This window comes from Sturnira hondurensis, unplaced genomic scaffold, assembly GCF_014824575.4.
Source record: "Sturnira hondurensis isolate 20B ecotype Veracruz unplaced genomic scaffold, ASM1482457v3 Scaffold0020237, whole genome shotgun sequence".
In the NCBI taxonomy this organism is placed as follows: domain Eukaryota; kingdom Metazoa; phylum Chordata; class Mammalia; order Chiroptera; family Phyllostomidae; genus Sturnira; species Sturnira hondurensis.
The window spans coordinates 10,853,974-10,867,577 of NW_028092868.1; the positions used below are offsets into that span (position 1 = coordinate 10,853,974).

A 13,604-nucleotide genomic window follows, 5' to 3' on the forward strand; every position below is an offset into this window, starting at 1 on the left:
TGTAAGCAATTACATTTTCTGCAGAGCAATTTGGTGACACACATGAACTTTAAGGTACGAAGAGTCAAACCAAGTGATCGCACATTTAGAAATTAATTTCAAGAAAATTACTGGCAACTGTGCAAACACAGAAACACATGTGAATGTGATTTCTATTTTCATATAAAAATTGGAAGTAGCCTAGCTGCCCATCAATAAGTGATTGCTTCAATCGCTAATCATACGGTAATGTGTAATGCAGCTAAAAGAAAGGAAAATAGGTAACACTGACATTGAGATATGTGTATTAAATTAGCAATGAAAAAGTATTTATAGAATACACTATATTGTATGAGTATATACGAGTACATTATATAATATATGATGAATGTATGCACATTTGTAGGGCATATAAATGAGGTGGGGGAAGTAGATTAAGTCAACTTAACTTCCTGATCAATAACTTTCTGTACTGTGTGCAGAATTTAGTAGGGACGATTCATCACCCAGGACAGGACAGGCTAAGCTGCAGTACAAACAGAACCAAGTCTTAGTGGCTTGATGGAACAGTGTAGTTCTCGGTCACACAGTGCTCTGCAGGACATGGTGTCTCCAGGGCGGCTGTCCTCTGTGGATGCTGTTGAGGCCCTTGCTGCTGGGGCCTTTGGCACCTCCCCCTTCCACACACTTCCACAGGGGAAGACAGTGTGGAGAGCTGTGTAGTGTATCTTATGTGTTTTGAAACAGAAGTAAAACCCATCCCACAAACGCACTGCTCAGAACCAGTATCACTGTCTTGTCTCCTGCAAGAGGCAGGGGAAGGCAGCTTTCTGGGACTGGGAAAGAGACTGAGAAATAGTGGAGAACCCACCACACAATGTAGTTTGCAGGGTGGGTACTGCTGGTTGTTCCTCTTTCTCTGGTCTCCTTTTTTTCTTACTAGTCAAGCCCTTGATGTTGTTGAGCTGGATACTTGTCTTTCTAGAATACGACATTTCCCAGCCTTTTATGTAGCCAAGTGTAGCCATGTACCTAGTCCTGGCAATGAACTGGTAACAGAATAACTAAATGCAAACTGCAGAGAGAGTCCTTCAGTGGAGGAGGTGTGCCTGTCCTTGACCTTGCCTCTTTCACTGGCTGGGCCTCCAGGAAGGAAATGTCACACGCTGAGGATGGGGAAGCAACAGCCAAGAGTGAGCCTGGGATTTGATGGTGTTTGAGGCCAGCCCCTGACCACCTACCTCCACACAGGAGTGGGTAATAAGCTCTCTTATTTTAGCACTATTCTTTTTCTTTTTTGGCAAGGGTAGGGGGCGGTTTGTTGGCATACACAGCAAGCAAATCCTAATACACTTTGGCTGCTGCAAAGTGTAGAACATTTTTTATGTTGAAAAAAAGTTAAATCACTTTTATAAAAAGGCACATATTTTTCTGGCCTGGGCGTCTTTCATAGCCTGAGGGTGTAACCATCCATGAGCGTAGCACGGAATCCACCCCGACAGAGAAGACACAGGTTCTTACACTTACTCTTTTCTCCAGATTTCCCCAAAGACAGTTTGCTTCCATTATCCAGGGGATCTAGAAGGAAATGACAACGTTTTAAAGAAGCGAGCTTTACATTCATTGACTACATTCATTTCAGACAATGTTGAGTTGACAACGCCTCGACTGTGTCATTTCCATTCCTTCCTCTCTGGTGCGGAGCCAGGGCTCCAAGATGCTAGCCCTGCACCAGCTCACCTCTACACACGAATCCTCTAAAACCCACCAGTCTTTCACACGTGTCCATGTCCTCCTCTGTGACACTGAATAAACTGCTCGAACTTCACAACCAAGGCTGGCTGTGACAGTAAACAGAATTTCTCCACGAGGAAATTTGAAAGAAACGTCAGTGCCACGAAGGAGAAACTGTTAAAAACACCCTTCGTTTCAAAGGCGGTCAAATCTAACACACGCTTTCTGACAAGGATCAGATATTTGTTGTGTGAGAGTCACTGTGGTAGGTCTGTGAAGCGGTGACCTAGTGATGGAATCACCAACAGACGCAGGACTGGGCAGCGTTTTCCTGCTCCAAGGGTGGTGGCAACTAGGAGCCCGAGGCAGCGATGCTGAGAGTGAATCACGTGCAGCTTTCATCAGTGTGCGTACACAGCATCACTTGCTTGTGCCCAGTGAGACTATTACACGTGTGTTTATGATGAGATGTTCTCTTCCCAATTTTCCCAGAAAAGTCAGGTGAGAAACATGGAGACTGGGCCCCCAGGAAAAAATTGATCCGTGGCTTGGGAACTTCCCATAGAGAACCAAGAACATGCTCAAGGGCGTGAATTCTCAGCAGTGGTGATGTTGCCCCAGAATTGATTCCTGGGGGAAAATTTTACTCTTTTTATATATAAGGCACAAGCAAATATACATGGGTCCATAGATCAATTATATATTATCTTTGTGATATTAAAATATCATGGGGGGCTATGCTGAATGAGAAAAAACCCCTCTAACCGGGCTCCCTAAGGCAGTGATAACAGGAAAGGGGCTGAGAAACCCCGGCTCAGAGCCAAAGAGTTCTGAATCTGGGCTCCTGGCGGTGCCCTCTGAGACCTGCAGTCCCACATCCCTACCTTGCGTGATTTGTGGTGGTGTGCTAGGCGGGTCCTGGGGACTCTCTGCTTCATCCATTTCTGAAGTGTCATCACTGATCTCTGGAAAAAAGAAGACATGCATTGAGATCTCAGTCAATGGACCATAGCGAGTTTCATGAAGAATCTCCCAGAAATCCTGGAGCTGAAGGCTGGAGTTGCAGGTTTTGCTAGAGCCTCCATGGTGCCTTCCTGCGGTACCACTGGGTGTCCCTGACTTAGCGGGCAGCAGAGCAAGGCTGGTCAGCGTGGCTCCGCTGCTAATAGAGACGTCCAGTGGGAGAGGAGTCGTCTGAACCCCAGGACCAGAGGCTAAAAGTGAGGTTGTGTGGCCTTGGGAGGGGTCCTGGGAACCTTTTCTGGATGGAGATCTTGGAGGTCAAAACTGTTTTTGCCACGTCCAGTGCTAACCAGGTCGGCTGACACAGTCACGACTTGGAGATGACGGCTTCACAGAAGCATTTTCCAGCAGGACGGACGTGGCATTAGTGGATATATGGTGTTGCTTTTATTCTTACTGTTTCTTAGTATTCTAACCTTTGCGCTTCTGATAATTTGGAATCTCCTAGAATTAATGACCACTCTCAGAGAAAAAAAACAACAGTTGGCTCAAGTCCTAAGCAATATCACCCTGGCTGAATTAAGGCATCGTACTTTACTTATTTGTTCCTGTGAAAGCCACCCAAGAAAGAACAGTTCAGGGAAAAATATGTATTCCCACAGAACTGCCTCATAGAATAGCAAAAACCCCTTTAAGAAAATAGCCCCTGATTGTCAAAGAGTTGTTAGAGTAACAGCCCCTCCTTTACCTTGAATAGGAATATATATCAATTAGAATTAGGCATAAAAACAGAAGAAGCTGGTTAGCTATTACAAACTAAGCACATAGAAACAACTACCAAGGAGTTAGAGTCCACAGTATACAAAAACCATTTTAGACAGCAAGATAGATAGCTAAGTTAGATATTACAAAGGCTTATAATGAATTTCCTAACCTCTGCTCGGTCTAAGCGTACCTGTTGCTCATGACAAATTCTGAGAACTTTAATAAACAGTAAGATATTCAAACTGTGTACATAGAACTATTTCAAATTGTCTGATTAATGGTTCTTCTAGTCAAAATAACTTTTGTTTAACATAACTGACACTATGGAAACTTTTGTACTTTTCCTGGTTACCTTTGTATTTTTTTCTGCTTAACTGATCACGCTATGCACCTGTAAATGTTAATCAATGCCAAAAATGAAAATATAAAAAATCAGCTTGTACTCGCAATAAACAGAACAGTGCTTCACCTGCCTTTGAGCTGTGTAGTTGCCTGTTACCCAGCGCCGACGCCTACTCTCACCTGAGGGACCCTTAGATAAGCTGCAGCTGGACCGCGGAATGTTTTCGTAATAAGGTGTTTTTTGCCTTTATCACCATGTAGATCTTTATACAGATACAGTAAGAACCACGGCAGGTAACCCTGCTAGTGCCTTAGTATAAGTCCGAGCAGTACCCCCAAACCTTGGGAGCAGTCACTGCATTCTCTATCACCACTCACCACAAACAAGCAAACCAGTTTTATTAAGAATGGTCTTGATGAACCAGTAAGAATTAATTTTATTAAATGTCTACCCTTGAGTACACATTCTTTTAATAGTCTTTGTGAGAAATTGTGGAGGACATGTAAAACCATTTGCGGCACCTTGAATTTCCAGGACTGTCTGAAGAAAAATACTCGTGTAGTTGTTTGAGATGTAACCCACAGTAAAATGCAGTGACTAGTATTTTTCAAATGTCCATGACATTAATAAATCATGCATGAAAAGATCAAGAGGGCATTATGTATTTTATTGCAACAGAGTATGAAAAATTCATTGACATGGTTCAGATTCTACTTCCTAACTAAACTTTAAGAAACTATTCCTTGTGGATTTCAGCACAGTGCCAAAGATGAATAGCCACAGATATCTCTAGAGACTGTTAAAATACACCAACCTTTTCAACTGCACATCTGTGTGAGACTGTGTTTTCTTCCCATATTTCAATCAAAGCAACATATTGCAATGGATTGAACACAGAAGGTGATAAAAGAATCCAGCTGTTTTTGAATAAGCTGGATATTAAAGAGATTTGCAAATATGTGAAATGATACCATTGTTCTCACTAATTTCATTTGGAAAATACATTTATTTTCCATGAAAATATGATATTTATGCTAACAAGAAATTGGTTTTTTGTTGTTACATTTCTTAAAAAAGATGTTATTTATTTACTTTAGACAGAGGGGAAAGGAGGGAGAAAGAGAGAGAGTGAAACATCAATGTGTGGTTGCCTCTCATTCCTCCCTTATTGGGGACCCAGTCTGCAACCCAGGCATGTGCCCTGACTGGGAATCCAACCAGTGACCCTTTGGTTCACAGGCTGGGCTCAATCCAAAGAGGCACATCAGCCAGGGATCTTGTTACTTTTAAAGGAATTAATACATAAATCCTTCAGAAGGATCAGTTTTGATTTCTGATAAGGTACATATGTGGGGTCCTCCATGATTTTCCAGAGAGTAAGGGAGTCTTGAGACCAAAACGTTTGAGAGCTGTTGTCCTAGGCCCCAGCTGAGGTCAGCTGTACCCTCCATCACAGGTGTTTCTTTAACAGAAACTCCTCGGATGTGACAGGTATTTGTTTCCTCTCCTGCCAGACCCCATCATCTTTCCCTGCACCGCTCCCTCCTTCTGATACTAACGTCTCATGTCCCTCTAGTCCTGTGCCTGCTGCACTAGACCCTCCCACACTGAGCCTTCAAATGGCAGATTTGGTCACCAGCCTTACCCTCAGGTCCAGATGTCTGAGCACCTTCAGTCCTTGTCTTTTTGGCACTCGTCACCACCTCTGAGGTCCTGGTCGAGTCGTCCTTCATTTCAGTGGTCTGATCCACCACTTGGCGCTTCTTTTGGATTCTGTGCCCAGATGAGGCGGTACCTGGGCCAAAGAGTGACTTGTGAGTAGTTTCCATTGGGGTCCCCAGTGGGCCTCCTCCTCCTCCTCTTCTTGACCTTCCTTCTCATGCCTCTAGCCCTCAAACAGGGAGATCTCTCCACCCCTGTGCCTCACTTTTCTGCTGCTATTTCTCTTTAATTATGCATATATATTTTGGGTGCACTTTACTTGTTTTTCTCTGAGTTCACCATTTGGCATCACTCTTTGGACAATCTACTGAAATTGACCCGAGAATTCTGGGGGAATCCCAGAGCAGCAGAGCTTAGTTCCTGGTTCCCGTGTCTGAGTTACAGCTGCCATCAGGAAGTGGTCACATCTGGGTATAAACGGCCTGTTGGTTTGTTTCAGCAGAGAAGGGGCCTTTTGGAGTTACTTGTCTAGGCTCCCGGGGGCCCATGGGTGGTCCAGGAATGGTGGGAGGTGGGGGGAGGGGTATCTTTGTGCAGGGTGAGTCTGCTTCCTTGTTGAAAGACAAGATCACAATTTGCACTGGCTGTGGACTTTAGAAACTGGTCCCCATGGGAAGATCATGATCCGGTGGAGCAAGGATATCTCTATGGAAGCCAGGAGGAACATACACGTGGCTCAGCCATGCCCCCTCCTGGCCAGTGAATGCATGATTTTTTTTTTTTTAACACCCAAGTGCCACCTAATGGAGGAAGCAGGGGTGGCTAAAAGTTGGAAAGGAGGTAACCAGACACACAGGGAGTTCAATCATGGAAGTTACTGAGCCTTTTCCAAAAGAAACTGGGGAAACCTAAAAACAGCCTAAGGAAGTTGCCTTTAACTGGTGAGTTTCATGTTTTTCCTGTCACAAAGGAGGGGTTTCAGAGAAATGAGAACCTTTACAGAAAATACAGAATACCACTTTTTTTTTTTTGCATACGAGAGTGTGGTATGTCTATTTTCAGTATGACTATCTGTGTTCTTTATTTCTCCAAATCTTGTATCTCTTTTCAGGTGTTTTTAGTATTTTTAATTAAAGTGAGTAATTAAATGTAAAACAATGTGACTCTCAGAAACATCCTGGTAAAAAAAATTCATTGAAATGCCATAAGAAGAAAGACAAATTTGGAAGGGCCTAGCATCTCTTGCTTCTTTTGGTAGCTTAGCAGAGGGAAGCTGCGGCAGGCCAGTTACCCAAACAGAACGGGCTAACACCGGCCCCAGGGGCTCCCCCTTGGTAACGAGGCCACTTCTGACCCATCGGAGAGCACGCACCATCGCACAGTCACTTAGGTGTTTCTGGGCCTGGTCCTATAAATCTTTGCATGCGAGAACTGTGGGAATGAATGCCTCAGTGCCGGGACACTGGCCGGAGGGCGTGCAGGCCATTCGTGCCTGCTCTAAACTTGGGGTCACCAGGCTTTGGAGGATTGTGAGGGCTCTGCTTCTCTGCTGTGAGATTTCCCTCCAAGAACTCTTAGTTTCTATCGGCCTCATGTGCCACTCCTGGTATCTGTGACTCTGCCTAGCACAACAGGGAATTCATAACGATCCTTTGTCAGATCATTCTCCAAATTATGGAACATAAGATATATGAAGGCTTTCACTTTTTTATTTAGGAAGTAACTAATGCCTCATTTGTGCCTGGAGGTTACCATCTAGCTGGGAAGACACATTAACTAAGTAATTACAATGGCGTATGTGGAATCTTCCTGAAAGGTCAGTGCTGGGGGCTGCAGGAACATGCAATGGGACCAACTCAGCTAATTTAGGGTCCGAGGACACTTTCTTGAAGTGGACATTGAAGCCAAAACCAATGAGGAACAGGAGGTAGCCAAGCATTTATGGGAAGTAGTGTAGGGTCAGAATGTAGCATTCAAAGAGAGGAGCACATGCCAAGGACCAAAGAGCAGAGAGAGAAAACGAGAGGGATGGAAGTTCAGAGTGGTTGGCTGGAGTTCTGAGTTGGAGATGGAAGAAGGGTTGGGTGGGAGAGAGCTTTGACAACCACATGAAGAGCGACGAGCATTATGTGAAGAGCAGTAGGAGGTCATGGGCGAGTGTTAAGCACAGGAATGAATTGATCCAATTTTAGTGTAGGAAAGAGGAGCTAGAATCCACAGAACCAGTCCATATACTAATGTAGATCGTGAGGTGGTCAAGGACGACTTAGGTGTTGGGTTGGCAACTTATTCCAAGTAGAATAAACCCCAAATTCCTCCCAAAGGCCTGCGGGGCCACACAACCTGGCCCTTCTCTACCTGCTCACTTCACAACACCTTTTCCTTTCTTCGTCGTTGTCCAACAATGCTGACCTTTCCCCTCAGCCCTGCTCCTTCACACTTGCGAGTATCACTGTGTGGACAAAAGTGACATCCACCCAAAGCTGCAAATCCTTATTGTGACCCTGTCCTTCATTTTCTTTCCTGTCACCACTGTCTGGAATGGTCTCATTCTTGTGCTTTCTGGCTTATATTCTTTCTCTCCCCGCAGCCAGGCGGCAAGCTCTAGGAACTGCCTTCTTTCTTTCTTTCAGCTTGATTTCTTGCTTTTAAAAAACTCTACCTTCAGCTCTCAGAATAGGTATACAGAGAACTAGTTCTCACTGCATAGTTGTTGGATCAAGGTCTGAGTGATACCTAGACGACTAGGGTTTAGGTGCGTGTCAGACACATTCACAGTGGGAGCATCTGTGGGAGACTCGCAAACAGGAATGACTGTTGAGCAGTTGGTGTTAGGTGTTTTGAAGACAAACCAGAGTTGGAGCTGTAGAGCTGGGCGGTACTCGAAGTTGTGCGAGGGGCTGGCAGGGCTCAAGGGACTGTGAGTTGCGTAACCTGAGTGGTTTCCACCAAACCAAGAAGGCCCACAGGGAGCACACTCAACAGGGTGAGAGGGAGAGGGCCGCTGGTCTTTTCTCCCTGCCCAGGCAGATCACTTACCTTTGGGGGAAAAGGCACAGAGCTAAATCACTTCCATGAAATATCTTAAAAGGGTGCCAACCCTGCGATTTTGGACACTGGAAACATGCTAAGGGTAACTTCAGTCAGGGGAAAGGAGCTTTAATCTGCTGCTCTGAGTCCCACGTACAGCTACAGTTGTCTACATGTGCCCTCGCCTCCTATTCATTATTTGACGCACCGCAGCTGGCTTCCGCCTCCATTACCACTAAAATTGCCCTGGAGTTTTCCAGTGGTGCCTTGTGGCCAAACCCAAGGTCCTTTGATTTGAGTTTATTTTAATCCCTCAGTGTAGTCAAGTCTTTTTCTCTTGATTTACTGATGTATTCTCTCAGTGCTCACCCCTTCACAGCTCCTGACAAAGCAAGTACTGGCCACAACCGCGTAGGTGGCTAGCACAAGCCTTGAAATAGGCAGGTCAATGTCAGAAGTATAAAATTTCCCTCAAACGTATCGCATCCTTTCTCAGCAATGGGCACCCAGCCATTTAAGCCAGAAATTGAAGAGCAAGCCTTGAGATTGCTGTCTTTTTTATCTTCAGCTTCCCGTTGATCAAGTCCTGCTAACCTGACCACCAAACTGGTTTTGAACTGGCCCTCTTCTCTCCATCTTCACTGCTTGATCGGAATCCGGGCTACTACCAGCTCTTATGGCAACTGCTCAACAAATGGTTGCCCTGTTTCCATCCTTTTCCCTTCTCAATTCATCCTTTACACAGCACCAAAAGCAGTGTTATCAAGTTTAAAATTGGAGAGCATCATTCCCTGATCAGATCTCGTCAATGGCTCCCCCCTGCATTTACAATACAATCCACCTTCCGTAACTTCGACCTACAAGCACGAGCTGCCTCCAGTTTCCTCATCTACTGTCATCTTACCTCTCAGAAGGCTTTTACTCAGGTGTTTCCTTTTTGTAGCTGACCAGGTAATTCTTTTTCTTTTCTTTGCTAAAAAAAAAAAATACAGACCATCTTTTATAGCTACACACACAGATCTGCCAAGCTTGGAGGTCAACAGTTTTCAGCTTTTATGTTGGATGTTCAAATCTCAGTGGCTAGGAGATCACTGGTGGCCTTAGGTGATGCTGCTTCATGGAGTAACGAGGGAGAAGAAATCCCAAAGTGGCCAAGGAGGCGGAGGCAAGAAGAAAAGGAAATACTGAGTCTGGGTAATGCATTCACTGGCAGCTTTGTTGTGAAATGGAGGGGAGAGCTGTGGAGGCAGGTGAAGTGAGTTGGGGTCAAGAGGAAGCTCCTTTGTAGGCTTGGCCATTGACTGGATGCAGGTCCTTGTGAGAGGCTGATGCTGAATTCTCAGGAGAGAGGGGATCACGGAGGCTGTCAGGTGAGGTGGAGGGACTGCCTTGGGGAGAAGGAGGGATGCAGGGAGGAGGGGACCTTGGTAGCCGGAAGTGAGAGGATTCCCATCTGACGCCTTTCTAGCAAGTAGGAGGAAAATTAATCTCTTGAGAATAAAAGGCGGCACGGGGGGTGGGGAGGTCAGAGGACTGAAAAAAGAAGAACTCAGGGTTTGAAAAGATCATCACAGGAAGTGGCATTGTCACATGGGGTGGAGGGATCATTTAGCCGAAATCATGATGGCCTGGCAGGTGCCATCTGCCCTGCCGTGTGTCTCTCCCCAGCAGTGCCTGCTTTTAGATGTATTGTGCAGAAAGCAATCGTGGTCTCCTCCAAGATTTTCCAGAGACTTCTAGGAAACGACAGAGTTAAAGCATGTTAAGTGTCAGCAATATGTTCCTGAAACGATGGGTCTTGGACTCCAAGCTGGTATGGACAGGCATGAAGGAAGGCAGATGATGGACTGGAAAGGGGAAAGGGCAGTGGAATGGTTGTTGAAAGGAGGTTGATGCTACAGTGGGAACACACTGCAGGGGGAAATCAGGGAAGGGTATTTTTAAATTCATTTTAAAGACTGCGGAGGAAGGGAGGTTAGAGGTTGAATGATTGCTGTAGAAAGAGCACACTTCAAGGATTTGTCAAAAAGGAAATCTTTAATTACTGGGAAGTTGATCCAGGTTGAGTGATGAAAGTGGGTTGTGGATTGTCTTTGGGTGCAGGAGGCCAAGAATTGCAGGAAGAAAAAGCCATTGGAAGCTAGAAGATGGAGGATTGGAGAGATCAGTGCACCTTGCACATGCACCTTGAAGGTGTCCAGGATGGTGGCAGGACTTGGAGAAGAAATACTCCAAGTTAGCCTTGAGCTCTGCTGGGCAGTGGAGGGGGAGTCTAGGGATGATGCTGATGATGTAGTGGGTATTTCACGTGAATGGTTAAGTCTCAGACAAGGGGATGGGGAAGTAGGGGCATGGCTAGGGACAGCAGAGAGCAAGGTGTGGACATCCAACCTGCTTTTCTCCCTGAGGTGAGTAGTAGCAGAGAATAGGCAGCTATGTCTTAAGAGAAAGCTGAGTGCTCTTGGGAAACCAGTTATAGTCAAAGAAGGAGATGCAACTAACCCCCCATGAAGCTGTGGCTATAGGAGAGCTTGGTGATTTTTGAACAGGCAATTCCAATGGCCCTAAATGTCTTCTCCTTTTCCTACAATTTCATGAAGGTCTTTAAGAAAGAGGCGATTGAAAAACAAATGATAGAGTATTAGGACTACAATCCCATAGCAAGTGCACATGACAAGATATGAGGAGAAAAACAGAGCACAGGACCAAACTCCTGCTCCTGACATCTACAGGAGAAAGGCAGTCCTTACCTTTCTTGACAGGAGGTGTGCTGGAGGCCTCCCGGGCTTCTTTCCGGTCTTTTGGTTTAGGAGAATCATTTATCACTGAAAAAGGAAACAGAACTCATTTCAGAGGTGAGATGCGCTCAACAGGAAGTGGTGAGGGAACTCGATACTAGAACAAGACAGCAGAGGACATGTGTGGCCCAGGGCTAGGGTTCCCTAGATCTGCCTTGATTTGATCCACTTGTGGTTATTGTGACCTGTATGACTATCACAGAACCAGGGAATGATTGCCTGCAGAGGAGGGCTTGGTTTGCCCCATTTGGATGGGTTCCCCTTGCTCAATGGAGACAACCACAGGGGCTTTCAGGAGTCCTCCCTTCAGGAATGAGGCTAAGAGCAGTGTAAGTGGTGACCTTGAATTCTGAAGGCCACAACCAAGGTGAATGTCTGCCATATGAAAAGCACATGTCATTGCTCAGATGACTGTGAATGGAATGGATATTTTTCACCAGCTCTATCTGTGATTATTTCACCTTGTGCAACAGTGAAGGAGGCCGAGCACCTTATATATTTCAGTCAAAGACAGCAGGAGCCAGCTGGTACTTGCTAGCACTTGTTAACAGAAAAGAAATACTCAGTTCTTAGTTTCTGCTGCACTAAGAAAGAGAAGGGCATGAAGCCACAACAAATAAAGGCTCGTCTCAGGAAAGGCTGTGTTCTTTTTGTTTTCACAAGGCTATGACATCCATGTCAAATTCTGGCCTATTTGGGAACAGGTAGCTGGGGCAGGTGGCAAGCTACCTGTCCCTTTAAATGATTTGCTGTATTTCAAAAAAATTTAATAGTATCAGTTTTTAAAAATCCAACATACAGAAATTTTGAGGGTTGAAAGTGAAAGTCCTCCACAGTCAGGGTGGGGACCGGGAAGGAGGACCATTCATGTCCAGGGCAGCGATTGAGCTTTAGGGCCCACAGCGATTTTGTTTGCTTTGCATTTTGATAGAGCAGTTTTGAGCTTTACCTTATTGAAGTGGCCTCAGAGAGTGGCTACGTCAAACATCCCTGCCCTGGCTCAGCCCTTTGTGTTCTTCCCCTGTGTTCCCACCACAACCCCTTCTGGGGTTTGCAGACTCCTTAGTGGTGTTGGGTGTCCAGGCCCAAGAAGTATTAGTGGGGCTCCCACACCTTGTCATTGGTGCCCCCTCACAGTCCATCTTGCCCTCCCCATGGACTCTGGCTCCTTCCAGAGGCTCAGAGCTCCTGTCTGTCCAAGCCCCAGGGGCTGGTTGAGGGCCCAGGAACTGCATGTGCTGGTGGTCAGGAACAGAGAGGAGAGCCCTATCTCTAGATAATTCATATGGCTTCTCCTTCTTGCAGACAAAAAAACTAAGGTGCATTGAAGCCATTTAAATCAAAATTACCAGGTGTGTGGGCTGGGCGAACATGAAGAACCTCTTGAACATCTTCCTTCTTTTTTCTGTGTGGGGTCAGGTTGTCACTGGACACTGAGCAGAAGAAAAAAAGGGATTTCAGGTGCCAGGACCAGCAAGCAGGGACCACAGAAGGAGGACAAGGATGCTCTATTTTAGCTGGTAAAAATGATGCGGCTAGCCTGAACGCCACAGCCTGGTGAGAGTGAGACAGAGCGGGAGCATGAACCTTCCTTCCTTCCAATGGGCTACTTACTAATTTAATGATGGTATCTATTTTGTTCTTAGGAGAATCTAGAAGGTGGAATCTTACATTGTTATTTGCTTTGCAATTATGTCAACCTTATTTGGATGTGTGTATCAGAGATGCGGAGGAAACCTCATTTGGACCAGAGGACCCCTGATTCTCAGAATTCATGAAGCCATCTCTGGAAGCACCCCAAAATGGACCATGCTCAGTAGGTGATACAGTCTTAGAAACTAAATCAGCCCCAGCAGACATCTGAACTGTTACCATCTTTTTAAACAATTTCAATACCACTATTCTCAGAATTCTAGCCACATGAAAATTAATACGGTTGAAACTGAAAGGCCTATAATCAATCAGAGGGTGATAGATATGTGTGTTGCCTAAGTTACCTGTCAATCAGAACAGTGTGTTTTGAGTGTTGGTTGGACAGGACTGTTGGACATCACAGCATCAGACTGGCTGTGGCAGTGTCCCTGAAAAGCAGTCCTGTGCCAAGTTGGTGCCTTGGTTCTCCTCTGTCTTTTTCTTTGTCATGCCCTGTTGTTTCTCTCAGGGCTTCTGCCACAAGGTCAGCGGGAGTGTGTTCTCCCTCCACAGCCACCTTGACCGAAACTAAGTTAGCCCTAAACTAAGTTGGACACCTGTTGTGAGTTTTCCTCATCATTTATATGGGATGCTATGTTGGCCATCGGAGAGACGGAGCAAAAATCATTACAGGTTAT

At 45.5% G+C, this 13,604-nt stretch overlaps 1 protein-coding gene across 1 annotated transcript in view; it reads right to left on the reverse strand.

Moving 5' to 3' along the window:
- SP110 (SP110 nuclear body protein) overlaps positions 1-13,604 on the reverse strand; it is a 42,349-nt gene that overhangs the window by 21,512 nt on the left and 7,233 nt on the right. The window contains exons 5-10 of the mRNA XM_037029340.1: positions 12,624-12,707; positions 11,227-11,301; positions 9,381-9,449; positions 5,430-5,579; positions 2,598-2,678; positions 1,507-1,557 (exon numbers count right to left, since the gene is read on the reverse strand). Of these exons, the coding sequence (XP_036885235.1) occupies positions 1,507-1,557; positions 2,598-2,678; positions 5,430-5,579; positions 9,381-9,449; positions 11,227-11,301; positions 12,624-12,707 (510 nt within the window). The remainder of the gene's footprint in view (positions 1-1,506; positions 1,558-2,597; positions 2,679-5,429; positions 5,580-9,380; positions 9,450-11,226; positions 11,302-12,623; positions 12,708-13,604) is intronic.